The 26,576-nt window shown below is 47.7% G+C and overlaps 1 protein-coding gene across 4 annotated transcripts in view; it reads left to right on the top strand.

The window, feature by feature from the left end:
• ATP5PF (ATP synthase peripheral stalk subunit F6) overlaps window positions 1-26,576 on the top strand; it is a 114,881-nt gene that overhangs the window by 12,376 nt on the left and 75,929 nt on the right. For all 4 annotated transcript variants that reach the window (XR_012241790.1, XM_073617076.1, XM_073617077.1 and 1 more), the window contains one exon: window positions 2,291-2,410. Coding sequence is in view for 3 of the 4 variants with exons in the window: in XM_073617076.1 (XP_073473177.1) it covers window positions 2,291-2,410 (120 nt within the window). In the remaining variant the exon portion in view is untranslated. The remainder of the gene's footprint in view (window positions 1-2,290; window positions 2,411-26,576) is intronic.

Here is a 26,576-nt window from a genome sequence, read left to right as displayed (position 1 = left end):
GACAGGATCCTATGTTGCTGTGCAGCAGTGCTGAACAGCCGAACTTCGATTCAGCTCTGGCCAACTTAAAGTGGAACCTAACCTAAAAAGGGAGGTTGCGCTTTTCTTTTTGGAAACCTTTTCTCTTTCGTAGAGGGTACCGAGTTTTAACAGGTAACCTCCACCACTTCCACTTGGATCACCACCTGTATATATCAGCCCCCCCACACACCCCTGTATATATCAGCCCCCCCACACACCTATACATATATGTCAGCACACACACACACGATGTATGAGCATCATGTGTTAGCAAATCCCCCTCCAAAAAAAAATAAGAAATTGAGCACTAGTCGGCATACTTAGCCCCAAACACAAATAATACCCCCTATCATCCCTACTAGCATAAATTTCCCCCCCCCCATCCCCATTTCTAACAGCCCCAATATTTCCTATCCTAGCACAAATCCCGCCCCCCCCATCTCCATGGCACAAATCCTCCCCCCTCCCATCTCCATGGCACAAATCCTCTCTCCTGGCACAAATTCTCCCCCCCCCCCCCAACAGAACAAATTCCCCCTCCTGGCAAAAATCCTCATCCTCCCAGCACATATCCCCCCACCTAGCACAAATCCTCATGCTCCCAGCACAAATCTTACCCCTGTCACCCCCCAAAATCCCCCACCTAGCACAAATTCTCCCCCCAAATTTCCCTTCTAGAACAAATACCCACAATCATCCCTACTAGCATAAATCCCCCCCCCCCAATCCCCATTTCTAACAGCCCCAATATTTCCTATCCTAGCACAAATCCCACCCCCCATCACCTCTTCTAGCACAACCCCCCCCCCTCCCAAACCCCCCCCCCCCATCTCCATGGCACAAATCCTCTCTCCTGGCACAAATTCTCCCCCCCCCACAGAACAAATCCCCCCACCTAGCACAAATCCTCATCCTCCCAGCACAAATCTTACCCCTGTCACCCCCCAAAATCGCCCTCCTAGCACAAATCCCCCCCCCCCCAAATTTCCCTTCTAGAACAAATACCCCCAATCATCCCTACTAGAATAAACCCCCCCCCAATCCCCATTTCTAACAGCCCCAATATTTCCTATCCTACCACAAATACATCCCCCCCCCCCCAATACCCCTACTAGAAAAAAAATATTATCCTGGCACCCCTCAAATTCCCCATCCCAGAAGAACCCCCCCCCCAGAATTCCCTACCTAACACAACAGCACAAATACACCCCCCCCCCCCCATATCATTCCCACCTGAGAAGTAATCATTTTCTCCCTACGAAGACTCTCATTCCTCCTCTTGTGTCTTCAGTGCAGCTCTCCCTTCCCTCAGCTTGGCAGCAGCTCTCCTCACACACAGACCTCAGATACAGTGCGGCACAGCGCTCTGTGATGCCCACCTTCCGACGTTCCTCCTCATGTTGTCCTGTCAGAGCTGAGGAGGAGCCGATTTCTAAACTTGGCTGTGCGGCAGCTAGCAGGACCACCACCTGCTGTTCTTACCCTGACGGTGAGAGTGTGGCGGGCTTGGGGGAATGCTGCTCCAGTGTCCTCTCCTGTTCTAATTCATATGTATATCATTGTTGTATTCTAAACGGGGGGAATACTCCCATCTCTTTCCATTTCCACTATCACGTCCTCGAGAAATTGTTTCATTTCCCCATCTTTTGGTTTGGTATAAAACGTCCTTTCCTTGTACAGTTGATTGTTTTTTATAACGACGACGCTTGTCAGTGGCTCTGTTTCATTTAATCTTGTTTTTTGTCTCCACCTGCAAAAAGAAGAAAAGAGTTTATAAAGGACAATACAAAAAATGGGCAACAACAAATACAGTCGGAGGTAAACAGCAGGATAAGCCTGGAAACACTATCAGGGGCCCACATGGTATCACAGGTTGTCACCAAGACAGGCCTGAAAGTCATGCATTAGATATCTGTGGTATGACAGGCTGTCACTGGCACAGACCTAGAAGTACTGGATTGGGGCCTACGTGGGACCATAGGCTATCACCAGCACATGCCTTGAAGTATTGGATCAGTGGTCGATGTCATACCACAGGTAGTCACCGGCACAGGCCTTGAAGTTCAGGATCAGTGGAGCCTGTCCTAGCACAGGTTGTCACCGGCACATGCCTTGAAGTACTGGATCAGGGGCCTATGTGCTATTACAGCGCCGCCCTGCTCCAAGCTTTGCTGTTTATATGTAAGCTTATGGCAAAAAAAAACCCCCAAAAAAAACAATATCTTGAATTGTCTAAATTGTGGATACTTACAGAGGCTTTGCTTCGCAGATGAAGATGACGACCAACATGAAAAAAATCCCATTGAGTATCACCGCTATGAGAGCCAGGAACCAAACAGGGACTACAAAAGAAGGAAAGAAGACGTTATTTTCACTGATAAGAGCACATGTAAGCACTTCTAAATGTATCTGGATGATAACATAGCTGGGTAAAATGAATGATGTGGAACTCCAGGTGGGGAAATGGAGAACAAAGTTTATGTCTCCTCACTTGGGGAGATTTCCTCTCATTGTGTCCTGGAGAGCACACAGGAAGTAAGAAGAAATCTTCCCAACTCCTCCCCACACCATATCAACTCATAAAAAGGAAAGTTTTGGCTGGAGCTCTGCTACAATTCATAATTAATATTACACTAGCTGCATTAAGCCTATTCTTATTTCAGAACATTTCACTTACCTTGCATCTGGCTCTGATACCAAGCCCGGACATCTTCTGGGGAATTTTGGCCTCCAGGTTCATCCAGCATCCTCTGACCAGCTGGCAAAATGTCCAAGTATTGATGGTCTTTTCCCAGGGCTGGAATATACTGATAGTCACCTGTGAGCTTGGACTCCGCAGGTACATCCATCTCATCTGCTTTGGTATCTTCACCTGTGAGCTCAGACTCCGCAGGTACATCTGTCTCATCTCCTTTGATATTTTCAGCTGAGAGCATGGATTCTGTAGGTTCATATGGCGTGTTCACATTGCGTTCCTCACCAGCGAGCTCAGGCTCTTCAGGTGCATTTAGCACGTCCGCTTTGTGCTCCTCAGGTACAAGGTCGGGCTCTTCAGGTGCATTTAGCACCTCCGCTTTGTGCTCCTCAGGTGCGAGGTCGGACTCTTCAGGTGCATATAGCACGTCCGCCTTGTGCTCCTCAGGTGCGAGGTCAGACTCCTCAGGTGTATATAGGACGTCCGCCTTGTGCTCCTCAGGTGCGAGGTCGGACTCCTCAGGTGCATATAGCACGTCCGCCTTGTGCTCCTCAGGTGCGAGGTCGTGCTCCTCAGGTGCGAGGTCGGACTCCTCAGGTGCATATAGGACGTCCGCCTTGTGCTCCTCAGGTGCGAGGTCGTGCTCCTCAGGTGCGAGGTCGGACTCCTCAGGTGCATATAGGACGTCCGCCTTGTGCTCCTCAGGTGCGAAGTCGGACTCCTCAGGTGCATATAGCACGTCCACCTTATGCTCCTCAGGTGCGAGGTCATGCTCCTCAGGTGCATATAGGACGTCCGCCTTGTGCTCCTCAGGTGCGAGGTCGGACTCCTCAGGTGCATATAGCACGTCCGCCTTGTGCTCCTCAGGTGCGAGGTCGTGCTCCTCAGGTGCGAGGTTGGACTCCTCAGGTGCATACAGCACGTCTGCCTTGTGCTCCCCAGGTGCAAGCGCAGGCTCTTCAGGTGCATATAGCACGTCCAGCTTGTGCTCCTCAGGTGCGAGGTTGGACTCCTCAGGTGCATATAGCACGTCCGCCTTGTGCTCCTCAGGTGCCATTGCAGACTCTTCAGGTGCATTTAGCACCTCTGCTTTGTGCTCCTCAGGTGTGAGGTTGGATTCTTCAGGTGCATATAGCACCTCCGCTTTGTGCTCCTCAGGTGCAAGTGCAGACTCTTCTGGTGCATTTAGCACGTCTGCTTTGTACTCCTCAGGTACAAGGTTGGACTCCTCAGGTGCATATAGCACATCCGCCTTGTGCTCCTCGGGTACGAGTTCGGGCTCTTCAGGTGTATTAAGCACGTCCGCTTTGGGCTTCTCAGGTACGAGGTTCGACTCCTCATGTGCATTTAGCACGTCCGCTTTGTGCTCCTCGGGTAAGAGTTCCGGCTCCTCAGGTGTATTAAGCACATCCGCTTTGTGCTCCTCAGGTGCAAGCGCAGACTCTTCAGGTGCATATAGCACGTCCGCCTTGTGCTCCTCAGGTGCAAGCGCACGTGCATTTAGCACGTATGCTTTGTGCTCCTCAGGTGCAAGGTCGGGCTCTTCAGGTGTATTAAGCACGTCCGCTTTGGGCTCCTCAGGTGCAAGCTCAGGCTCTTCAGGTGTATTAAGCGCATCTGCTTTGGGCTCCTCAGGTGCAAGGTCGGGCTCTTCAGGTGTATATAGCACATCTGCTTTGTGCTCCTCAGGTGCCATTGCAGACTCTTCAGGTGCATATAGCATGTCCGCCTTGTGCTCCTCAGGTAGGAGGTCGGGCTCTTCAGGTGCATATAGCACGTCCGCCTTGTGCTCCTCAGGTGCAAGGTCTGGCTCTTCAGGTGTATTAAGCAAGTCCGCTTTGTGCTCCTCAGGTGCAAGCGCAGACTCTTCAGGTGCATTTAGCATGTCCGCTTTGTGCTCCTCAGGTGCAAGCGCAGACTCTTCAGGTGCATATAGCACGTCCGCTTTGTGCTCCTCAGGTACAAGGTCGGGCTCTTCAGGTGCATATAGCACGTCCGCCTTGTGCTCCTCAGGTGCGATGTCGGACTCCTCAGGTGTATATAGGACGTCCGCCTTGTGCTCCTCAGGTGCGAGGTCGGACTCCTCAGGTGCATATAGCACGTCCGCCTTGTGCTCCTCAGGTGCGAGGTCGTGCTCCTCAGGTGCGAGGTCGGACTCCTCAGGTGCATATAGGACGTCCGCCTTGTGCTCCTCAGGTGCGAGGTCGTGCTCCTCAGGTGCGAGGTCGGACTCCTCAGGTGCATATAGGACGTCCGCCTTGTGCTCCTCAGGTGCGAAGTCGGACTCCTCAGGTGCATATAGCACGTCCACCTTATGCTCCTCAGGTGCGAGGTCATGCTCCTCAGGTGCATATAGGACGTCCGCCTTGTGCTCCTCAGGTGCGAGGTCGGACTCCTCAGGTGCATATAGCACGTCCGCCTTGTGCTCCTCAGGTGCGAGGTCGTGCTCCTCAGGTGCGAGGTTGGACTCCTCAGGTGCATACAGCACGTCTGCCTTGTGCTCCCCAGGTGCAAGCGCAGGCTCTTCAGGTGCATATAGCACGTCCAGCTTGTGCTCCTCAGGTGCATATAGCACGTCCGCCTTGTGCTCCTCAGGTGCCATTGCAGACTCTTTAGGTGCATTTAGCACGTCCGCTTTGTGCTCCTCAGGTGCAAGCGCAGACTCTTCAGGTGCATATAGCACGTCCGCTTTGTGCTCCTCAGGTGCAAGCGCAGACTCTTCAGGTGCATATAGCACGTCCGCTTTGTGCTCCTCAGGTGCAAGGTCAGACTCTTCAGGTGCATATAGCACGTCCGCTTTGTGCTCCTCAGGTGTGAGGTCGGACTCTTCAGGTGTATATAGCACGTCCACCTTGTGCTCCTCAGGTGCGAGGTCGGACTCCTCAGGTGCATACAGCACGTCCGCCTTGTGCTCCTCAGGTGTGAGGTCGGACTCTTCAGGTGCATTTAATACTTCCGCTTTGTGATCCTCAGGTGCGAGGTCGGACTCTTCAGGTGCATATAGCACGTCCGCCTTGTGCTCCTCAGGTGCAAGGTCTGGCTCTTCAGGTGTATTAAGCAAGTCCGCTTTGTGCTCCTCAGGTGCAAGCGCAGACTCTTCAGGTGCATTTAGCATGTCCGCTTTGTGCTCCTCAGGTGCAAGCGCAGACTCTTCAGGTGCATATAGCACGTCCGCTTTGTGCTCCTCAGGTACAAGGTCGGGCTCTTCAGGTGCATATAGCACGTCCGCCTTGTGCTCCTCAGGTGCGATGTCGGACTCCTCAGGTGTATATAGGACGTCCGCCTTGTGCTCCTCAGGTGCGAGGTCGGACTCCTCAGGTGCATATAGCACGTCCGCCTTGTGCTCCTCAGGTGCGAGGTCGTGCTCCTCAGGTGCGAGGTCGGACTCCTCAGGTGCATATAGGACGTCCGCCTTGTGCTCCTCAGGTGCGAGGTCGTGCTCCTCAGGTGCGAGGTCGGACTCCTCAGGTGCATATAGGACGTCCGCCTTGTGCTCCTCAGGTGCGAAGTCGGACTCCTCAGGTGCATATAGCACGTCCACCTTATGCTCCTCAGGTGCGAGGTCATGCTCCTCAGGTGCATATAGGACATCCGCCTTGTGCTCCTCAGGTGCGAGGTCGGACTCCTCAGGTGCATATAGCACGTCCGCCTTGTGCTCCTCAGGTGCGAGGTCGTGCTCCTCAGGTGCGAGGTTGGACTCCTCAGGTGCATACAGCACGTCTGCCTTGTGCTCCCCAGGTGCAAGCGCAGGCTCTTCAGGTGCATATAGCACGTCCAGCTTGTGCTCCTCAGGTGCGAGGTTGGACTCCTCAGGTGCATATAGCACGTCCGCCTTGTGCTCCTCAGGTGCCATTGCAGACTCTTTAGGTGCATTTAGCACGTCCGCTTTGTGCTCCTCAGGTGCAAGCGCAGACTCTTCAGGTGCATATAGCACGTCCGCTTTGTGCTCCTCAGGTGCAAGCGCAGACTCTTCAGGTGCATATAGCACGTCCGCTTTGTGCTCCTCAGGTGCAAGGTCAGACTCTTCAGGTGCATATAGCACGTCCGCTTTGTGCTCCTCAGGTGTGAGGTCGGACTCTTCAGGTGTATATAGCACGTCCACCTTGTGCTCCTCAGGTGCGAGGTCGGACTCCTCAGGTGCATACAGCACGTCCGCCTTGTGCTCCTCAGGTGTGAGGTCGGACTCTTCAGGTGCATTTAATACTTCCGCTTTGTGATCCTCAGGTGCGAGGTCGGACTGCTCAGGTGCATATAGCACGTCCACCTTGTGCTCCTCAGGTGCGAGGTCGGACTCTTCAGGTGCATATAGCACGTCCGCCTTGTGCTCCTCAGGTGCGATGTCGGACTCCTCAGGTGTATATAGGACGTCCGCCTTGTGCTCCTCAGGTGTGAGGTCGGACTCCTCAGGTGCATATAGCACATCCGCCTTGTGCTCCTCAGGTGCGAGGTCGTGCTCCTCAGGTGCGAGGTCGGACTCCTCAGGTGCATATAGCACGTCCACCTTATGCTCCTCAGGTGCGAGGTCATGCTCCTCAGGTGCATATAGGACGTCCGCCTTGTGCTCCTCAGGTGCGAGGTCGGACTCCTCAGGTGCATATAGCACCTCCGCCTTGTGCTCCTCAGGTGCGAGGTCGTGCTCCTCAGGTGCGAGGTCGGACTCCTCAGGTGCATACAGCACGTCTGCCTTGTGCTCCTCAGGTGTGAGGTTGGATTCTTCAGGTGCATTTAGCACTTCCGCTTTGTGCTCCTCAGGTGCGAGGTCGGACTCCTCAGGTGCATATAGGACGTCCGCCTTGTGCTCCTCAGGTGCGAGGTCGGACTCCTCAGGTGTATATAGGACGTCCGCCTTGTGCTCCTCAGGTGCGAGGTCGGACTCCTCAGGTGCATATAGAGCGTCCGCCTTGTGCTCCTCAGGTGCGAGGTCGTGCTCCTCAGGTGCGAGGTCGGACTCCTCAGGTGCATATAGGACGTCCGCCTTGTGCTCCTCAGGTGCGAACTCGGACTCCTCAGGTGCATATAGCACGTCCACCTTATGCTCCTCAGGTGCGAGGTCATGCTCCTCAGGTGCATATAGGACATCCGCCTTGTGCTCCTCAGGTGCGAGGTCGGACTCCTCAGGTGCATATAGCACGTCCGCCTTGTGCTCCTCAGGTGTGAGGTTGGATTCTTCAGGTGCATTTAGCACTTCCGCTTTGTGCTCCTCAGGTGCGAGGTCGGACTCCTCAGGTGCATATAGGACGTCCGCCTTGTGCTCCTCAGGTGCGAGGTCGGACTCCTCAGGTGCATATAGCACGTCCACCTTGTGCTCCTCAGGTGCGAGGTCGGACTCCTCAGGTGTATATAGGACGTCCGCCTTGTGCTCCTCAGGTGCGAGGTCGGATTCCTCAGGTGCATATAGGACGTCCGACTCGTGCTCCTCAGGTGCGAGGTCGGACTCCTCAGGTGCATATAGCACGTCCGCCTTGTGCTCCTCAGGTGCGAGGTCGGACTCCTCAGGTGCATACAGCATGTCCGCCTTGTGCTCCTCAGGTGTGAGGTTGGATTCTTCAGGTGCATTTAGCACTTCCGCTTTGTGCTCCTCAGGTGCGAGGTCGGACTCCTCAGGTGTATATAGGACGTACGCCTTGTGCTCCTCAGGTGCGAGGTCGGACTCCTCAGGTGCATATAGGACGTCCGCCTTGTGCTCCTCAGGTGCGAGGTCGGACTCCTCAGGTGCATACAGCACGTCCGCCTTGTGCTCCTCAGGTGTGAGGTTGGATTCTTCAGGTGCATTTAGCACTTCCGCTTTGTGCTCCTCAGGTGCGAGGTCGGACTCTTCAGGTGCATATAGCACGTCCGCCTTGTGCTCCTCAGGTGTGAGGTTGGATTCTTCAGGTGCATTTAGCACTTCCGCTTTGTGCTCCTCGGGTGCGAGGTCGGACTCTTCAGGTGCATATAGCACGTCCGCCTTGTGCTCCTCAGGTGCGACGTCGGACTCCTCAGGTGCATATAGGACGTCCACCTTGTGCTCCTCAGGTGCGAGGTCGGACTCCTCAGGTGCATATAGGACGTCTGCCTTGTGTTTCTCAGGTGCAAGGTCGGACTCCTCAGGTGCATATAGGACGTCCGCCTTGTGCTCCTCAGGTGCAAGGTCATGCTCCTCAGGTGCATATAGGACGTCCGCCTTGTGCTCCTCAGGTGCATATAGGACGTCCGCCTTGTGCTCCTCAGGTGCGAGGTCGTGCTCCTCAGGTGCATATAGGACGTCCGCCTTGTGCTCCTCAGGTGCGAGATCGGACTCCTCAGGTGCATATAGGACATCCGCCTTGTGCTCCTCAGGTGCGAGGTCGGACTCCTCAGGTGCATATAGGACGTCCGCCTTGTGCTCCTCAGGTGCGAGGTCGGACTCCTCAGGTGCATATAGGACATCCGCCTTGTGCTCCTCAGGTGCATATAGCACGTCCGCCTTGTGCTCCTCAGGTGTGAGGTCGGACTCCTCAGGTGCATATAGGACGTCCGCCTTATGCTCCTCAGGTGCGAGGTCGGACTCCTCAGGTGCATATAGGACGTCCGCCTTGTGCTCCTCAGGTGCGAGGTCGGACTCCTCAGGTGCATATAGCACGTCCGCCTTGTGCTCCTCAGGTGCGAGGTTGGGCTCCTCAGGTGCATATAGCACGTCCGCCTTGTGCTCCTCAGGTGCGAGGTCGTGCTCCTCAGGTGCATATAGGACGTCCGCCTTGTGCTCCTCAGGTGCGAGGTCGGACTCCTCAGGTGCATATAGCACGTCCGCCTTGTGCTCCTCAGGTGCGAGGTCGGACTCCTCAGGTGCATATAGCACGTCCGCCTTGTGCTCCTCAGGTGCGAGGTCGGACTCCTCAGGTGCATATAGGACGTCTGCCTTGTGCTCCTCAGGTGCGAGGTCGGACTCTTCAGGTGCATATAGGACGTCCGCCTTGTGCTCCTCAGGTGCGAGGTCGGACTCCCCAGGTGCATATAGGACGTCCGCCTTGTGCTCCTCAGGTGCGAGGTTGGACTCCTCAGGTGCATATAGCACGTCCGCCTTGTGCTCCTCAGGTGCGAGGTCGGACTCCTCAGGTGCATATAGCACGTCCGCCTTGTGCTCCTCAGGTGCGAGGTCGGACTCTTCAGGTGCATATAGCACGTCTGCCTTGTGCTCCTCAGGTGCGAGGTCGGACTCCTCAGGTGCATACAGCACGTCCGCCTTGTGCTCCTCAGGTGTGAGGTTGGATTCTTCAGGTGCATTTAGCACTTCCGCTTTGTGCTCCTCAGGTGCAAGAGCAGACTCTTTAGGTGTATTAAGCATGTCCGCCTTGTGCTCCTCAGGTGCAAGTGCAGACTCTTCAGGTGCATTTAGCATGTTTGCTTTGTGCTCCTCAGGTACGAGGTCGGGCTCTTCAGGTGCATATAGCACGTCCGCCTTGTGCTCCTCAGGTGCAAGAGCAGACTCTTCAGGTGTATTAAGTAAGTCTGCTTTGTGCTCCTCAGGTACGAGGTCGGGCTCTTCAGGTGCATATAGCACGTCCGCCTTGTGCTCCTCAGGTGCAAGAGCAGACTCTTCAGGTGTATTAAGCAAGTCTGCTTTGTGCTCCTCAGGTACGAGGTCGGGCACTTTAGGTGTATTAAGCACGTCCGCTTTGTGCTCCTCAGGTGCAAGCGCAGACTCTTCAGGTGCATATAGCACGTCTACTTTGTGCTCCTCAGGTGCGAGGTCGGACTCCTCAGGTGCATATAGCACGTCCGTTTTGTGCTCCTCGGGTGCAAGCGCAGACTCTTCAGGTGCATATAGCACGTCCGCTTTGTGCTCCTCAGGTGCGAGGTCGGACTCCTCAGGTGCATATAGCACGTCCGCTTTGTGCTCCTCGGGTGCGAGGTCGGACTCCTCAGGTGCATATAGCACGTCCGCCTTGTGCTCCTCAGGTGCAAGCGCAGACTCTTCAGGTGCATATAGCACGTCTACTTTGTGCTCCTCAGGTGCGAGGTCGGACTCCTCAGGTGCATATAGCACGTCCGTTTTGTGCTCCTCGGGTGCAAGCGCAGACTCTTCAGGTGCATATAGCACGTCCGCTTTGTGCTCCTCAGGTGCGAGGTCGGACTCCTCAGGTGCATATAGCACGTCCGCTTTGTGCTCCTCGGGTGCGAGGTCGGACTCCTCAGGTGCATATAGCACGTCCGCCTCAGGGGCAAGCGCAGACTCTTCAGGTGCATAGGGCACCTCTGCCTTGTGTTCCTCAGCTGTGAGGTTGGATTCTTCAGGTAAATCCTTCTCATCAGCTTTGGTATCTTCACCTGTTGGCTCAAACTCCACAGGTGTGAATAACTCCATGTACTCATCGCCTGACGGCCTGTACACAGCAGGTCTATAACGTCCATTCAGATCTATAATCACAAAAGAGAAAAGAAATAAAAATATTAATTTCTCAGTTTTATATCATCTAAGAAAGTTAAGTACAATCCTATTATATTAAATTCAGTTATTGTCAGGGCTTCTTTTCTGCCAGAACTGCATTCCGGCACCTCTGCCAGGGATCAGAACTTTTTATTTTATAGCTTGTTTTAAGCAGCTCTCAGCCCGCGGAGTCAGCTGCGACCCCATAAGCCGACACAGCTCCTATAGAGCCGGCTGCGAGTAGAGAGCGGAGTGATATCAGCTGCACTCCGCCTCTCCCTGTAGTAGAGTGGATGTTCCTGTGAGATAGAGCTGCAGTGTGATGTCCTGATCTGTAACTTCTGACTGCTCCCTGCCTGAGGAAGACTGGACATCGATTTTGGTAATTATATAAAACTGTCAGTGTTGCTGCTGGATGAATATAGGGGCTGCTGGACTGTCTATTAATGCTGCTGTCAGCAATTATACTTGGTTCCCTGTTCTCAATAGGGGGCGGTGCTAGAAGGTATGTCGGGGTGGAGATGAGGGATGGTTTTAGGGGCGGGTAAGGGGTGGATACAGGTGGGACTTAGGGGAGGAGGGGGAGTAAAAAAGCCCTGGTTATTGTATGTCTAGTAGCCATTCCCTGAATGCTTTTTCTAGGGTGATTTTTTTTTTCTTTATTGCATTTTAGTGTAAATATGAGATCTGAGGTCTTTTTGACCCCAGATCTCATATTTAACCCTTTCATGACTAAGCCTATTTTTGAAATTTGGTGTTTACAAGTTAAAATCTGTATTTTTTGCTAGAAAATTACTTAGAACCCCCAAACATTATATATATATATATATATATATATATATATATATATATATATATATATATATATATATAAATATATTATTATTTTTTTTGAGAGTATTTGTGCAGCGGTGTTTTAAACGCAAATTTTTGGGAAAAGGGGCGCTTTTATGAATTTTAAAAAGTCCAAACAGTGAAGTTACCCTAATTTTGTTGTATAATGTGAAAGATGATGTTACGCCGAGTAAATAGATACCAAACATGTCATGCTTTTAGAATTGCATGCACTCGTGGAATGGCGACAAACTATAGTACCTAAGAATTTCCATAGGCGACGATTTAAATTTTTTTTTTTTTACGGTTACCAGTTTAGAGTTACAGAGGAGGTCTAGTGCTAGAATTATTGCTCTCGCTCTGACGATACCTCACATGTGTGATTTGAACACCGTTTACATATGCGGGCACGACTTCCGTATGCGTTTTCTTTGCTGTGCGAGCTCGCGGGGACGGGGGCGCTTTTAAAAAAATGTTTTCTTATTTATTTTATTTATTTTTATATTTATAAATTGTGTTTAAAAAAAAAAAAAAAAAAAAATTTTTGATGACTTTTATTGCTGTCACAAGGAATGTAAACATCCCTTGTGACAGTTAATAGGTGGTGACAGGTACTCTTTATAAAAGATCCTCGATCCCTCCTTTGCACTTCAAAGTATTCAGATTGCCGTAAAACGGTAATTCTGAATACTGTATATTTTTTAAAAACCGGCGCCATTGGCAGCCGAGTAAACCGGAAGTGACTTCATGACGTCGCTTCCGCGTTTACGATCAGGAGGCTGGAACAAAGCCGCTCATGGCTTCGTTCCAGCTGTCCCCAGCCACCGGAGGATGCCCCCCCCCTCTGCGATCCGGTGCCCTCTGCTGCTTACTGGAGCCGTCGGTAGCGGCGGAGGCGATTGCGTCCGTCTCCCTCATGTGCCTGGAGACGAGTGAGGCTAAGATGGCGTCCACTCGTCTCCATGACACTGCTGGGCGGAAGCGACGTCAAAACGTCACTTCCGCCCACGCCTCTTAAAGGCATATTTTTTTCAATGTCATTTTTTTAAATTACTTTTTTTTTTTTTATTGCATTTTAGTGTAAATATGAGATCTGAAGTCTTTTTGAACCCAGATCTCATATTTAAGAGGTCCTGTCATGCTTTTTTCTATTACAGGGGATGTTTACATTCCTTGTAATAGGAATAAAAGTGACACTTTTTTTTTTTTTTTTTTAAAACAGTGTAAAAATAAATAAAATAATGTAAAATAAATAATAAAAATAAAATTATTTTTTTAAAAAACCCCCCGCCCCGACGAGCTCGCGCGCTGAAGCGAACGCATACGCGAGTAGCACCCGCATATGAAAACGGTGGTCAAACCACACATGTGAGGTATCCCTGCGACCAGTAGAGCGAGAGCAATAATTCTAGCCCTAGACCTCCTCTGTAACGCAAAACATGCAACCTGTAGAATTTTTTAAACGTCGCCTATGGAGATTTTTGAGGGTAAAAGTTTGACGCCATTCCACGAGCGGGCACAATTTTGAAGCCTGACATGTTGGGTATCAATTTACAATTTTCACAATATAAAAAAAAATTGGGCTAACTTTACTGTTGTCTTATTTTTTTATTCAAAAAAGTGAATTTTTTTCCAAAAAAAGTGCGCTTATAAGACCGCTGCGCAAATTCGGTGCAAAAAAAAAGTATTGCAACGACCGCCATTTTATTCTCTAGGGTGTTAGAAAAAAAACATAATGTTTGGGGGTTCTAAGTAATTTTATAGCAAAAAAAAAATGATTTAAACATGTAAACACCTAAAATCCAAAACGAGGCTGTTCCTAAAGTGGTTAAACGTGATTTTTTTTTTTTTCCAAAATTTTCCATCTTTTTTTGTTTGTGTAACAAAAAATAAAAATCCCAGCTGTGATTAAATACCATGAAAACAAAGCTCTATTTGTGGGAAAGAAATGATAAAAATGTCATTTGTGTACAGTGTTGTATGACCGCGCAATTGTCATTCAAAGTGTGACAGTGCTGAAAGCTGAACATTGGTCTGGGCAGGAGGGGGTTAAAGTGCCCAGTAAGCAAGAGGTTAAATGGTTAAGTGATGTCTCTGCTATGTGATTCTCTTCCCTCCCACAGACAGGTTCTCTTTCTCTGTCCTCCTAGAAAGTCTTCTCTGCTTTGACCACTTTTCCATCCAGCCTGTTGCTGTGAGGCTCTCCTGTGTTCTCCTCCTTGTCATCCCACACAGAGCCCCATACAGTAGCAGGCAGGATTTACTACAGTGAGGAGGAGGGGAGGTGGGAGGAGCAGCAGCCTGACACAGACAGTGAGAGCTCCGTGCTCAGCCAATCAGGAATCGGCTAATAGCAGAGCTGCACATGCAGGAAGATCGGGAAACTGACCTTACTGGAGCTTGTTCCCGCCCACTGACAATTATGGGCGGGGGCAAGGCGCCCTGTTTATTTTCAGTCTCTCCCTATTGGACAGTCAGTAACTGCTCGGGGGGAGGGGGGAGTTCAGACACCCCAACACACCCCCACTACGTCACGTGCTTCCTGTGATCGGTGGAGCTCCACTCTGCAGCCAGACCCCCTCACAAATTATACTTGGTTCCCCGTTCTCAATAGGGGGCGGTGCTAGAAGGTATGTCGGGGTGGAGATGGGCGTGTTTAGGGGCGGGTAGGGGGTGGATACAGGCGGGACTTAGGGGAGGGAGGGGTGAGTATCATGATCTGGCTGAAGAAAGATTCGTATATGAAAGTGCTGGGAATTGAGTGCAATGTGTATCACGTGACTCCTTATTGCTAAGAAAACCACAAATATATAATGGAGGGTGATTATTACCTTTTGATGGGATCGGAAATCCTCCGGTCAATGCAATTGGCGTGGCCAACGCAATAAGAAATAATAGCAATGAATAGGTCATTGTCACTCGTCTTCTCAGAGATAAAGATAAACACATCAACACTCCTCAAACTCCTCGTGTTATCTGAGGCTGTGATCTGTGAGTCCTGTATATAACCGTTATGTCATTGTGACGTCATAGAGAGGGTTTTTTTTTTTTTTTCCTGTTTGCTTCTTGGTTTAGGGCTCTGTGATCACTGTGCATTTCTGAATCTTCATTTACATGCATTTTAGTGTGTTTGCAGTGCGTTTAAATGCATTTGCAATGTATTTTTTAAAATTATTTTTAATTTCTTAAAATGTTTTTCTATGATGTGTTTACATGCATTAGCGTGCATTCCTGTGCGTTTTTGATATGTTGGTGTGCATTCACATGCATTTGCGGTGCATTTACATGCGTTCATGTTCGGTTTTGATGTGTTTATGTGTGTTTCAATGCAGAAAAATGCAGCACGATGTACTTTTTTGTATTAACCACTTGACAACTGGGCACTTAAACCCCCCTCGTGACCAGACCAGTGTTCAGCTTTCAGCGCTCTCACACTTTGAATGACAATTGCGCGGTCATACAACACTGTACACAAATGACATTTTTATCATTTTTTTCCCCACAAATAGAGCTTTCTTTTGGTGGTATTTGATCACCTCTGGGTTTTTTATTTTTTGTGCTATAAATGAAAAAAGACCGAAAATTTTGAAAAAAAAAAAACGCATTTTTCTTTGTTTCTGTGATAAAATTTAGCAAATTATTAATTTTTCTTTATAAATTTTGGGCACAATTTATACTGATACAAATCTTTGTTAAAAATAACCCAAATCAGTGGATATTATTTGGTCTTTGTGAAAGTTAGAGAGTCTACAAGTTGTGGTGCAAATCATAAAAAATTGATCACACCTGATGTACTGACGGCCTATCTCATTTCTTGCGACCCGAACAAGTCAGGAAAGTACAAATACCCCCCAAATGACCCCTTTTTTGGAAAGTAGACATTCCAAGGTATTTAGTAAGATCCATGGGGAGGTTTTTGATGTTGTAATTTTTTTCCCACAATTCTTTACAAAATAAAGATTTTTTTTTTTCCACAAAATTGTCATTGTAATAGGTTATTTCTCTACATGGCATGTATATACCACAAATAACACCCCAAAATACATTCTGCTACTCCTTTACAACTTTACTGTTGTCTTATTTTTTAATTTAATGTATTTTTTCAAAAAAAAAAGTGCGTTTGTAAGACCGCTGTGCAAATACAGTGTGACAAAGTATTGCAACAACTGCCATTTTATTCTCTAGGGGTGTTAGAAAAATATATATATATAATGTTTGGAGGTTCTAAGTAGTTTTCTAGCAAAAAAAAAAAAACAGTTTTTAACTTGTAAACACGAAATCTCAGAAAGAGGCTTGGTCCTTAACCACGCGAGATCCGCACTATAGCCGAATGACGGCTACAGTGTGGACCTGCTTTGCCGGGACGACGTCTATTGACGTCGTCCCATGCCCGAGCGGCCTGCGCGCCCCCTGTCTGTGAGACTCGCTGGATCACAGATCGGAGTAAAGGGTCGATACTGACCCCTTACCACATGATCAGCTGTCAGCCAATGACAGCTGGCCATGTCATGTCAACAGAGCCGGTAATCGGCTATTTTTTCTCCTCATGCTGACAGCGTAAGGAGAAAGGAAAAAAAAATCCGATCACCGGCGGCCGTGAGAGGGACATCGGTCCCGATCATGGAGATCTGCCGCCAAATCACCAGTGCCCACCTGTGCCCCCTGATAGTGCCACCTAGCAATAGGCAACAGTGCTGCCTATCAGTGCCCACAGTGCCACCCATCAGTGCCTACAATCAGTGCCACCTATCAGTGCCCACCAGTGCCGCCTCATCAGCGCATATCAATGAAGGAGAAAAATTACCTGTTTGCAAAATTTTCTAACAAACTATTAAACATGATTTTTTATTTTTTCTAAATTTTCCATCTTTTTTTGTTTGTGTATCAAAAAATAAAAATCCCAGCTGTGATTAAATACCATGAAAACAAAGCTCTATTTGTGGGAAAGAAATGATAAAAATGTCATTTGTGTACAGTGTTGTATGACCGCGCAATTGTCATTCAAAGTGTGACAGCGCTGAAAGCTGAACATTGGTCTGGGCAGGAGGGGGTTAAAGTGCCCAGTAAGCAAGAGGTTAAATGGTTAAGTGATGTCTCTGCTATGTGATTCTCTTCCCTCCCACAGACAGGTTCTCTTTCTCTGTCCTCCTAGAAAGTCTTCTCTGCTTTGACCACTTTTCCATCCAGCCTGTTGCTGTGAGGCTCTCCTGTGTTCTCCTCCTTGTCATCCCACACAGAGCCCCATACAGTAGCAGGCAGGATTTACTACAGTGAGGAGGAGGGGAGGTGGGAGGAGCAGCAGCCTGACACAGACAGTGAGAGCTCCGTGCTCAGCCAATCAGGAATCGGCTAATAGCAGAGCTGCACATGCAGGAAGATCGGGAAACTGACCTTACTGGAGCTTGTTCCCGCCCACTGACAATTATGGGCGGGGGCAAGGCGCCCTGTTTATTTTCAGTCTCTCCCTATTGGACAGTCAGTAATTGCTGGGGGAGGGGGGAGTTCAGACACCCCAACACCCCCCCCCACTACGTCACGTGCTTCCTGTGATTGGTGGAGCTCCACTCTGCAGCTAGACCCCCTCACAAATTCTACTTGGTTCCCCGTTCTCAATAGGGGGCGGTGCTAGAAGGTATGTCGGGGTGGAGATGAGGGGCGTGTTTAGGGGCGGGTAGGGGGTGGATACAGGCGGGACTTAGGGGAGAGGGGGGGGGTGAGTATCCAGCATGAACTGGCTGAAGAAAGATCCGTATATGAAAGTGCTGGGAATTGAGTGCAATGTGTATCACGTGACTAATTCCTAAGAAAACCACAAATATACAAATATATAATGGAGGGCGATTATTACCTTTTGATGGGATCGGAAATCCTCCGGTCAATGCAATTGGCGTGGCCAACGCAATAAGAAATAATAGCAATGAATAGGTCATTGTCACTCGTCTTCTCAGAGATAAAGATAAACACATCAACACTCCTCAAACTCCTCGTGTTATCTGAGGCTGTGATCTGTGAGTCCTGTATATAACCGTTATGTCATTGTGACGTCATAGAGAGGGTTTTTTTTTTTTCCTGTTTGCTTCTTGGTTTAGGGCTCTGTGATCACTGTGCATTTCTGAATCTTCATTTACATGCATTTTAGTGTGTTTGCAGTGCGTTTAAATGCATTTGCAATGTATTTTTTAAAATTATTTTTAATTTCTTAAAATGTTTTTCTATGATGTGTTTACATGCATTAGCGTGCATTCCTGTGCGTTTTTGATATGTTGGCGTGCATTCACATGCATTTACATGCGTTCATGTTCGGTTTTGATGCATTTATGTGTATTTCAATGCAGAAAAATGCAGCACGATGTACTTTTTTGTATTAACCACTTGACAACTGGGCACTTAAACCCCCCTCGTGACCAGACCAGTGTTCAGCTTTCAGCGCTCTCACACTTTGAATGACAATTGCGCGGTCATACAACACTGTACACAAATGACATTTTTATCATTTTTTCCCGCAAATACAGCTTTCTTTTGGTGGTATTTGATCACCTCTGGGTTTTTTATTTTTTGTGCTATAAATGAAAAAAGACCGAAAATTTTGAAAAAAAAAATGCATTTTTCTTTGTTTCTGTGATAAAATTTAGCAAATTATTAATTTTTCTTTATAAATTTTGGGCACAATTTATACTGATACAAATCTTTGTTAAAAATAACCCAAATCAGTGGATATTATTTGGTCTTTGTCAAAGTTAGAGAGTCCACAAGCGGTGGTGCAAATCATAAAAAAATTGATCACACCTGATGTACTGACGGCCTATCTCAATTCTTGCGACCCGAACAAGTCAGGAAAGTACAAATACCCCCCAAATGACCCCTTTTTTGGAAAGTAGACATTCCAAGGTATTTAGTAAGATCCATGGGGAGGTTTTTGATGTTGTCATTTTTTCCCACAATTCTTTGCAAAATGAAGATTTTTTTTTTTCCCACAAAATTGTCATTGTAATAGGTTATTTCTCTACATGGCATGTATATACCACAAATAACACCCCAAAATACATTCTGCTACTTCTCCTGAGTATGGCGATACCACATGTGTGGGACTTTTTCACAGCCTGGCCACATAGAGAGGCCCAACATGCAGGGAGCACCATCAGGTGTTCTAGGAGCATAAATGACACAACTAACTTGTTGATTACCTATTACACTTTTGAAGGCCCTGGAGCACCAGGACAATGACACGTGACACTGATATGTGGCACTGATGGCATATGACACTGATGTGGCCCTGATGACAGATGGCGCTAATACGTGGCACTGATGACACGCGATACTGATAACAGATGGCATTAATACGTGCCACTGATGACAGATGGCACTAATACGTGCCACTGATGACAGATGGCACTAATACGTGCCACTGATGACAGATGGCACTAATACATGCCACTGATGACAGATGGCACTAATATGTGGTACTGATGACACGTGACACTGATGACACGTGACACTGATGACAGATAGCACTGATGACAGATGGCACTAATAGGTGGCACTGATGACAGATGGCACTAATAGGTGGCACTGATGACAGATGGCACTAATAGGTGGCACTGACAGGTACTGTTGGCACTGTATTTTTTTTTTTTTTACACTGACGCTGCAGCCCTTCGCTCTCCCTCCTCACACGCTGTCTCTGCGGAGGGAGAGCCGGCGATGAATGATGATTTCATATGTTTACATATGAGATCATCTCTCATTGGACACTCAGATCGAGTGTTAAATGGCCGCTGTGATTGGGCATTTAGCGCGATCTGTGATTGGCTGTGTCCAAGGGACACGGCCAACACAGAATTTCCCAGACATCGCGGAAGTAAACAGGAGGACGCCCTCCCGCGCAATTGGAGTCCGCGCTGTAGCCGTCTTTCGACTATAGCGCGGATGCCTAGTGGTTAATGAACATAAAAACACTGCAATGGTGTAAACTATGTTCATTAGAATACATTCATTTTTCTCGAGTCTGCATTTTTACTGCGTTTATGTTGTGTTTATAAATGCACCTGCCTGCATCTGATGTAAATAAACCCTAAGGATCAGTTCACACCATAGAAACGCAGTCCGGATGCATTCCAGATGGTTTTCTGCATGCACGTATTTCATGCGTTCCAGTGTGTTTTTTTTCCCCCCCTCTATTTTCTTAACCTTAAAGGCCAGTTCACACCACATACAGTCCAGTGCGTTTTTTTTTCTGCATTAAAAATGCATGGAGAGTAGGTTATATGGTTTTCAATGGCATAGTTCACACCAGTGCTTTCAGTTCCAGAAAAAAAATGCTGCATTTTTCCTGTACTGGAACGCTGTAAAACACATCAAAAATGCACCAGAACGCACATGTCCTTATTTAGGGACAGTTCACACCATAGAAACGCAGTCCGGATGGGTTGCAGATGCTTTTTTGCATGCACAAAACTCACTGAAACACACATGTCCTTATTTAAGATTGAGAAAATGGGGAGTGCTTCAAAAATGCGCATGCAGAAAAGCATCTGGAACGCATCCGGACTGCATTTTTATGGTGTGTGAACTGGCCCCGAATAAGGACATGTGTGTTCCAGTGCATTTGTGATGTGTTTTACAGCATTCCAGTACAGTCCAGTGCAGGAAAAATACAGCACATTCTACTTGTTCTACTTCAACTATGCCATTGAAAACCATAAAACCTACTTTCCATGCATTTTTAATGCAGGAAAAAAAAAACGCACTGGACTGCATGTGGTGTGAACTGGCCCTATAAGCAGACATTTATTATAATGCAAACAGATGACATGCATGTAAATATGTGTCATTGCCTCCTGCATAGTTACCAACTGTCCCGGATTTCCCTGGATTTAGACTCTATTCCCGATTTTATTATTTCCCGGGAAATGGTCAGAGAAATCCGGTTCTTCACGGTCTTTTGCCGCTGCCGCCGCTAGAGGTCCATGGCCGGCGGAGACCTGAGGACCAGAAAGACGGCTGGGGGGGCTAGACGGAGCTCCTGCGTTGCCGCCAACCCTCCGCCTCGCCCCGCCTACCCCCCGCCCCACTGCCGGTCTGTTATGGAAAGGGGCAGGGGTTCTAATGTAACCATGCGGCCGGCAGAGGTAGACAGTATTGTGTATACCCCCTCCTACTGGGACACCTGAGGTAAGGGGGGCTTCGCTGGGGACATCTGATGTAAGGGGGGGCACCGCTGGGGGCATCTGATGTAAGGGGGACGCCACTGGGAACTCCTGATGTGAGGGGGGCTCTGCTGGGGACTCCTGATCTGAGGGGGGGCTCCGCTGGGGACATCTGATTAAGGGGGACTCTGCTGGGGGCACCTGATGCAAGGAAGGACTCTGCTGGGGGCACCTGATGCAAGGATGGACTCTGCTGGGGGCACCTGATGCAAGGACAGACGGCTGGTGGCAGGCGACGTGGCAGGGATCCCACTGATTCAGCATTATGGTGAGTTGAATTATTTCATTTTATATTACAATGTAATAATAGAAATAATGCACTTCAATCATCCTGACACCATAACAACCATGGTGCCGGGATGATTGAAGTGCTAACACCAGATGTTTGGAGTATCTTTATCTGCTGATTGTTAAACTTTCTACAATACAGATATTTCCATTGTTGTGTAGGATCTGGGGCTGCTGTCCCTCCATCCCTCTCCCCCCCTTTCCCTCTCCATCCCTCATTCATCTCAGACTCTAACCACACCCCCTTTGAGCCACGCCCATTTAAGACAGGCCCACTATTTCGCGTAAACTATGCCCATTCTGCGCCGCGGCGCGCTTTGCGCTCTGCTTTTTACTTTTCACCTGTGTCACGCCCACAAATGCATGGCCCGCCCCCTAATTATAACAAGACTCCGCCTACAGCCATAAAAGTGTCCCTAAAATTTTTTTTACAATGTTGGCAACTATGCTCCTGTTCATCAGACACTTGTTACTCGTTTTTGAATTAGAAGAGAAAACTTAGGACAGGTCTGGGAGGAGCCACAATCTCTGGTGCAGTGATAGTCTTCGCCCCTTATGCAAATAAAGGAGCATAATGACATACTAAAGGTGGAGGTGTGGAAAGTCTATGACTACCCTTTTTTACTACTCATTTGTTCCTTTTTGGTCTGATGTATGTGTGCCATAGAGTTACACTCCATATATAGAAGAACCTGTGACATGACATATCCATATAATACAGGATAAGTGTATACTAATAGTAGGGATTATACCCAGTATACAAAACCTAGAGAAGTGACACTGTGCAGAGTTCATACATGTAGAATAAGTGAATCACACCCAGCATACAGAACTAGAGAAGTGTTTATATATACAGGAGAAGAAAAGTGGCTGTATTTTCAATAGTCCAGTGCCATACAGCATGTTGGGGGGGGGGGGGGGGATTTGGATTTTTTATCCAACCTCTCTCCCTTTGTAGTTGATAATAACCCCCTGCATTTATGTCAGTGGCAACAATAATAACCCCCAAGCATTAAGGCCTCATGCACACTGGACGTTTTTGGACGTTTTTACAGCAGTTGTTTTTGGCTTCAGACGTTTTTTTTTCTACAGTCAAAAAACTCCCCATCATGTTATCCTATGTGTCCATGCACACATAGGCTGTTATCAGCAGTTTTTGGCTGGGGTGTTTCTTGGCTTTAAAAAAAAATCTTAAAACTAGTGGGTTCTGAGAGGAGTTTTTCCTGCTGTTTTCAGCTGTAAAAACGCTCTAATGTCAAAAAACACTGATAAACGATCAAAAACGCGGCAGCATTTTTTAACGTTTTTGATCCATTGAAGAAATAAATATTTTTTTTTCAAACAAAAACGCTAAACACTATTGCAAAAACGTTTAAAAACTCACTGTAAAGCTACTGGCGTTTTTATAACATTATTTTAACGTCCAGTGTGCATGAGGCTGTAACAAACACGTCCCACACTCCGCTTGAGTGCTTCCGTCAGTATATCGCTTCCTAAGTCCTGGAACTTGAGACCAATGGATCTGGCTATAGTAACCCCCAAGAACCAGACAACACCGGTCTTGGAGTACATCAGAAATAACCTGCTTTATTTGACATCTCGCACAAGTATATACACCAGGATGACAATACAAACTCTAACCAGAAACCTAATTAACTTGAGCTAGTTATCTAATCATTTACCCAGACTAGGTGACTCAGAGATATGACCTTTCAGAGTAGACTTGCCGTGTCCTCACTCACAACTTACAATACACGTAAGCAGGGCCGGTGCTACCACTAGGTGGACTAGGCAACTGCCTCTGCCTCTGGTTATTCTACTCCCACACTGTCCTCCACAGAGCTTGCAACTACCACCCTGACATGGCAAGCAGGACACCCCCCCCGAGGCTCCGCTCTGATGTATTTCCAGTAATCCCCCCCTCTCTGCTCTGATATCATGATGTCAGTCAGTCACAGACAGTGTCACATGTGTCCAGCAACCCCACCCAGGGCGCTGTCTGATGTGTGTCATGTCCTGGTGTCCAGTAACCCCCTCTCTGCTCTCCGCTCTGAGATGTGTTCAGCCAGCAGCAGCCCCCCGTCCTCCCTCTCCGCTCTTCACTTGACACTGTGACATGTGTCCACAGTCCAGCACTGAGGCCGTGTCACTGGAGCGGAGTACATGGATGCATCATGGGATTTAGCGTGGTGCCTGGCAGCGGCTCTCCGGGCTTGGGGACAGGTGGAGCCTGGGAGAGGCACCGACACAGAAGCAGGAGGCAGGTACACAGTACAGCAGAGTTGGTGCGAGCGAGGAACAGGCAGCAATCACAGGGTCACTGTTCATGTTGTCGGAAGTTTGCTGAGCCCAAGACTGTCACCTGATGACATTGGTGTGTTAAGTAAAAACTGTTGCTTTCTCTCTGAGTTAACCACTTGAGCCCCGGACCATTATGCTGCCTAAGTACCAGAGGTCTTTTTCCAATTTGGCACTGCGTCGCTTTAACTGCTAATTGCGCGGTCATGCAATGCTGTACCCAAACGAAATTTGCGTCCTTTTCTTCCCACAAATAGAGCTTTCTTTTGATGGTATTTGATCACCTCTGCGGTTTTTATTTTTTGCGCTATAAACGGAAAAAGACCGAAAATTTTGAAAAAAAATGATATTTTCTACTTTTTGTTATAAAAAAAATCCAATAAACTAAATTTTAGTCATACATTTAGGCCAAAATGTATTCGGCCACATGTCTTTGGTAAAAAAAATGTCAATAAGCATATATTTATTGGTTTACGCAAAAGTTATAGCGTCTACAAACTAGGGTACATTTTCTGTAATTTACACAGCTTTTAGTTTATGACTGCCTATGTCATTTCTTGAGGTGCTAAAATGGCAGGGCAGTACAAAACCCCCCCAAGTGACCCCATTTTGGAAAGTAGACACCCCAAGGAAATTGCTGAGAGGCATGTTGAACCCATTGAATATTTATTTTTTTTGTCCCAAGTGATTGAATAATGACAAAAAAAAAAAAAAATATTTACAAAAAGTTGTCACTAAATGATATATTGCTCACACAGGCCATGGGCATATGTGGAATTGCACCCCAAAATACATTTAGCTGCTTCTCCTGAGTACGGGGATACCACATGTGTGGGACTTTTTGGGAGCCTAGCCGCGTACGGGACCCCGAAAACCAATCACCGCCTTCAGGATTTCTAAGGGTGAAAATTTTTGATTTCACTCTTCACTGCCTATCACAGTTTCGGAGGCCATGGAATGCCCAGGTGGCACAAAACCCCCCCAAATGACCCCATTTTGGAAAGTAGACACCCCAAGCTATTTGCTGAGAGGCATGGTGAGTATTTTGCAGCTCTCATTTGTTTTTGAAAATGAAGAAAGACAAGAAAAAACATTTTTTTTTTTCTTTTTTCAATTTTCAAAACTTTGTGACAAAAAGTGAGGTCTGCAAAATACTCACTATACCTCTCAGCAAATAGCTTGGGGTGTCTACTTTCCAAAATGGGGTCATTTGGGGGGGGGTTTGTGCCACCTGGGCTTTCCATGGCCTCCGAAACTGTGATAGGCAGTGAAGAGTGAAATCAAAAATTCACGCCCTTAGAAAGCCTGAAGGCGGTGCTTGGTTTTCGGGGTCCCGTACGTGGCTAGGCTCCCAAAAAGTCTCACACATGTGGTATCCCCATACTCAGGAGAAGCAGCAGAATGTATTTTGGGGTGTAATTTCACATATTCCCATGGCATGTTTGAGCAATATAACATTTAGTGACAACTTTGTGCAAAAAAAAAAAAAAAAAAAAAAAATGTGTCTCTTTCCCGCATCTTGTGTCGCAATATAAAATATTCCATGGACTCGACATGCCTCTCAGCAAATAGCTTGGGGTGTCTACTTTCCAAAATGGGGTCATTTGGGGGGGTTTTGAACTGTCCTGGCATTTTATGCACAACATTTAGAAGCTTATGTCACACATCACCCACTCTTCTAACCACTTGAAGACAAAGCCCTTTCTGACACTTATTGTTTACATGAAAAAGTTATTTTTTTTTTGCAAAAAAATTACTTTGAACCCCCAAACATTATATATTTTTTTAAAGCAAATGCCCTACAGATTAAAATGGTGGGTGTTTCATTTTTTTTTTTCACACAGTATTTGCGCAGCGATTTTTCAAACGCATTTTTTGGGGAAAAAACACACTTTTTTAAATTTTAATGCACTAAAACACACTATATTGCCCAAATGTTTGATGAAATAAAAAAGATGATCTTAGGCCGAGTACATGGATACCAAACATGACATGCTTTAAAATTGCGCACAAACGTGCAGTGGCAACAAAATAAATACATTTTTAAAAGCCTTTAAAAGCCTTTACAGGTTACCACTTTAGATCTACAGAGGAGGTCTACTGCAAAAATTACTGCCCTCAATCTGACCTTCGCGGTGATACCTCACATGCATGGTGCAATTGCTGTTTACGTTTGACGACAGACCGCCGATTGCGTTCGCCTTAGCGCGAGAGCAGGGGGCGACAGGGGTGCTTTTTTTTTTTTTTTTTTTTCTTTATTATTTTTCTGCTTTTTTTATCTTATTTTTAAACTGTTCCTTTCATATTTTTTTTTTTTAATCATTTTTATTGTTATCTCGGGGAATGTAAATATCCCCTATGATAGCAATAGGTAGTGACAGGTACTCTTTTTTGAAAAAATTGGGGTCTATTAGACCCTAGATCTCTCCTCTGCCCTCAAAGCATCTGACCACACCAAGATCGGTGTGATAAAATGCTTCCCCAATTTCCCAATGGCGCTATTTACATCCGGCGAAATCTAAGTCATAAAATGCTCGTAGCTTCCGGTTTCTTAGGCCATAGAGATGTTTGGAGCCACTCTGGTCTCTGATCAGCTCTATGGTCAGCTGGCTGAATCACCGGCTGCATTCTCAGGTTCCCTGTTGAGACAGGAGAGCCAGAGAAAAACACGGAAGACGGTGGGGGGGGGGGGCATTCCCTCCCACGGCTTGTAAAAGCAGTCTAGAGGCTAATTAGCCGCTAGGATTGCTTTTACATGAAAGCCGACCGCTGGCTGAAAAGAATGATACCAAGATGATACCTAAACCTGCAGGCATCATTCTGGTATAACCACTCAAAGTCGTGAATG

Source organism: Aquarana catesbeiana, linkage group LG02 (assembly GCF_042186555.1).
Source record: "Aquarana catesbeiana isolate 2022-GZ linkage group LG02, ASM4218655v1, whole genome shotgun sequence".
Classification (NCBI taxonomy): Eukaryota; Metazoa; Chordata; class Amphibia; order Anura; family Ranidae; genus Aquarana; species Aquarana catesbeiana.
Note: the sequence above shows the minus strand (reverse complement) of the source record. Positions and strands in the feature narration are given on the sequence as shown.